The sequence below is a fragment of the Nycticebus coucang genome, chromosome 11 (assembly GCF_027406575.1).
Source record: "Nycticebus coucang isolate mNycCou1 chromosome 11, mNycCou1.pri, whole genome shotgun sequence".
Classification (NCBI taxonomy): Eukaryota; Metazoa; Chordata; class Mammalia; order Primates; family Lorisidae; genus Nycticebus; species Nycticebus coucang.
Window position 1 is genome coordinate 35,738,733 of NC_069790.1, and position 3,577 is coordinate 35,742,309.

Consider the following 3,577-nt stretch of genomic DNA (forward strand, 5'->3'; position numbering starts at 1 on the left):
GGATTTTGTGATGTAGGCTAGTCTCACTGGAGTTTTGATTTGCATTTCTCTGATGATTAAAGATGATGAGCATTTTTTCATATGTCTGAAGGCCGTGCGCCTGTCTTCTTCAGAGAAGTTTCTCTTCAAGTCCCTTGCCCAGCCTGCGATGGGATCCCTTGTTTTTTTCTTGTTAATGTGTTTGAGTTCTCTGTGGATTCTGGTTATTAAACCTTTGTCGGAGACATAACCTGCAAATATCTTTTCCCATTCTGAGGGCTGTTTGCTTGCCTTACATACTGTGTTCTTGGCTGTGCAGAAGCTTTTTAGTTTGATCAAGTCCCAATAGTGTATTTTTTTTTGTGTGTGTGTGTGTGTTTTGTTTTGTTTTGTTTTTTTAATCGAAGGTCCCTTACTGGTCCTGCTTCCGTGAGTGGCTGAGACCAGGGGAAAAGGGAGGGGTCATCTCCACAACACTCCATTTATACACAGAACTAAACAGACAAGCACAGAGTCACTACTGCGGTTAGAAGTTGGCAGCTTGGGAAGGAACAGGTGAGGTGTATTGTTAAGGTGTATTGTGAGGGGTATTGTTAAAAAAAATACAGGCTCCCCCAAACTGGGGTGCCAGGGGGGACTTGGTCTGCTTCAACCCACAAAGAATCAGAAGATCGAAAGTGGTTTGGGAAGGCCAGAACCGTCAGGGATGGAGGGAGGAGGAAAATCCAGGGGTGGGGGGACTGTTTGGCAACTGGGGTAAAGGGATTGCCCTCCCCCTGCTGGGATACCCCCAGCCCCTCTGGTCTGGCAGGAAGGGGGCAGCCTGCAACCCCCGGGGCAGGTCTGGGGCTGCCAGATGCACCAGGCAGGGGGCAGGAGGAGGCTCACAAAGGCTTGCCCTCCAGGGAGATGACAGCACTGCCCCCCAGCTTCTCTGCCAGGGTGCAGCGGTCCTTGACCTCCTCGTAGCAGTTTGCTTGTAATTCATGCTTGATCCCTGTCAGCTTCTTCTTGATGGCATCCTTGGAGCTGGCATAAATCATTTTGCTCTTAAGGGGTGCACATTCAGGAGCCCAAAAGATAAACACTAGATCCTCCTTCTTGCTCTCCTTGGTCTCATAGGTTGCATCATAGAGGGCATAGCGGCAGTCCTTGTCTGGAAGCATCTTGACAAAGGTGGCGTAGGGATCGTCGATAGTCTGGCCCACATCACCTACCAGGATCTCCTTGCCCTCCTCTAGGATGATGTTCTTCTTGTCCTCACTCAGGCAGAAGAGCACTGCCTTCTTGCGCTTCTTCACCTCCTCTGGTGTTGAAGACTTGCGCACCTTCGTGTCATTGAACACCTTAATGACGCCATCGGAGACAGCCACACCAGAGGCCATGTTTCCAGAAGCCAAAGGGTGATGGCAAGGAGAAGCAGAGAAGAGGTGAGCCGCTGCCACTGCTGCCGGGATCCGACTGAACCCCAATAGTGTATTTTTGAAGCAGCTTCAATTGCCCCGGGGGTCCTTCTCATAAAAACTCGCCCAACCCAATTTCTTCAAGGGTTTTCCCTGCACTCTCTTCTAGTACTTTTATAGTTTCATGTCTTAGGTTTAAATCTTTAATCCAGTGAGAGTCTATCTTGGTTAATGGTGAGAGGTGTGGGTCCAGTTTCAGTCTTCTACAGGTTGCCAGCCAGTTCACCCAGCACCCTTGGTTAAATAGGGAATCTTTTCCCCACTGAATGTTTTTAATTGGCTTGTCAAAGATTAAATAACGGTAATTAGCTGGATTCATCTCTTGGTTCTCTATTCTGTTCCAGACATCTACTTCTCAGTTTTTGTGCCAGTACCATGCTGTTTTGATCACTATCGATTTATAGCATAGTCTGAGGTCTGGTAGCGTGATTCCTCCTGTTTTGTTTTTATTTTTGAGTAATGTCTTGGCTATTTGAGTTTTTTTCTGATTTCATATAAAACGAAGTATTGTTTTTTCAAGATCTTTAAAGTATGACAGTGGAGCTTTAATGGGGATTGCGTTGAAATTATATACTGCTTTGGGTAGTATGGACATTTTAACAATGTTGATTCTTCCGAACCATGAGCATGGTATATTTTTCCATTTGTTAACATTCTCAGCTATCTCTTTTCTTAGAGTTTCATAGTTCTCTTTATATAGATCTTTCACATCCTTTGTTAGATAAACTCCCAAGTATTTCATCTTCTTTGGCACTACTGTGAATGGGATAGAGTGCTTAATTGCTTTTTCAACTTGACTATTGTTGGTATATATAAAGGCTACTGATTTATGAATCTTGATTTTGTAACCTGAGACGCTGCTGTATTCCTTGATCACTTCTAAGAGTTTTGTAGTAGACTCCCTAGTGTTTTCCAGATATACAATCATATCATCTGTGATGAGCAAAAGTTTGATCTCTTATGACCCTATGTGGATACCCTTGATCGCCTTTTCTTCCCTAATTGCGGTAGCTAAAACTTCCATTACAATGTTAAAGAGCAATAGATACAATGGGCAGCCTTGTCTGGTTCCTGATCAGAGTGGAAATGATTCCAATTTAACTCCATTCAATATGATATTGGCTGTGGGTTTGCTGTAGATGGCCTCTATCAGTTTAAGAAATGTCCCTTCTATACCAATTTTCTTAAGTGTTCTGATCATGAAGGGATGTTGGATGTTATCAAAAGCTTTTTCTGCATCGATTGAGAGAATCATATGGTCTTTGTTTTTTAATTTGTTTATGTGCTGGATTACATTTATAGATTTACGTATATTGAGCCAGCCTTGAGACCCTGGGATAAAACCGACTTGGTCATGATGCATAATTTTTCTGATGTGTTGCTGGATTCTGTTTGTTAGGATCTTGTTGAATATTTTTGCATCTATATTCATTAGTGATATTGGTCTATAATTTTCTTTTCTTGTTGAGTCTTTTCCTGGTTTGGGGATCAGGGTGATGTTTGCTTCATAGAACGTTTTGGGTAGTCTTCCTTCTTTTTCTACCTTTTGGAACAGGTTGAGTAATATAGGTACTAATTCCTCTTCAAAGGTTTGGTAGAATTCTGACGTAAAACCATCTGGTCCCGGGCTTTTCTTTTTGGGGAGATTTTGTATGGTTGATGTTATTTCCGAACTTGATATGGGCCTGTTCAACATTTCCACTTGATTTTGGTTAAGTCTTGGAAGGTGACATGCTTCCAAGTAATGGTCAATTTCCTTCAGATTTTCGTATTCCTGAGAGTAAAGTTTCTTGTAATATTCATTAAGGATTTTTTTGATTTCTGAGGAGTCTGTTGTTATTTCGTCTTTGTTATTTCTGATTGATGAGATTAGAGATTTTACTCTTTTTTTCCTGATTAGGTTGGCCAAAGGTTTATCTATTTTATTGACCTTTTCAAAAAACCAGCTTTTTGATTTATTGATCTGTTGTATTATTCTTTTGTTTTCAATTTCATTTAGTTCTGCTCTGATTTTGGTTATTTCTTTTCTTGTACTGGATTTTGGGTTGGAGTGTTCTTCCATTTCCAGTCTCTTGAGATGTCCCATTAAGTTGCTTACTTCCTCTCTTTCCGTTCTCCTGAGGAAGGCTTGCAGT

The 3,577-nt window shown here is 42.0% G+C and overlaps 1 protein-coding gene across 1 annotated transcript; it reads right to left on the reverse strand.

Annotated features, from left to right (window-relative positions):
• Positions 1 to 356: 356 nt before the first annotated feature.
• LOC128598759 (cofilin-1-like) lies at positions 357 to 1,443 on the reverse strand. Its single transcript, XM_053609517.1, has one exon. The coding sequence runs from the start codon at positions 1,362 to 1,364 to the stop codon at positions 864 to 866; it is 501 nt and encodes a 166-aa protein (XP_053465492.1). The 5' UTR covers positions 1,365 to 1,443; the 3' UTR covers positions 357 to 863.
• Between the last annotated feature and the right edge of the window lie 2,134 nt (positions 1,444 to 3,577).

Bases quoted from the DNA above. Each gene is read 5' to 3' on its own strand.
- LOC128598759 (XM_053609517.1), bottom strand. From the start codon at position 1,364: ATGGCCTCTGGTGTGGCTGTCTCCGATGGCGTCATTAAGGTGTTCAAT.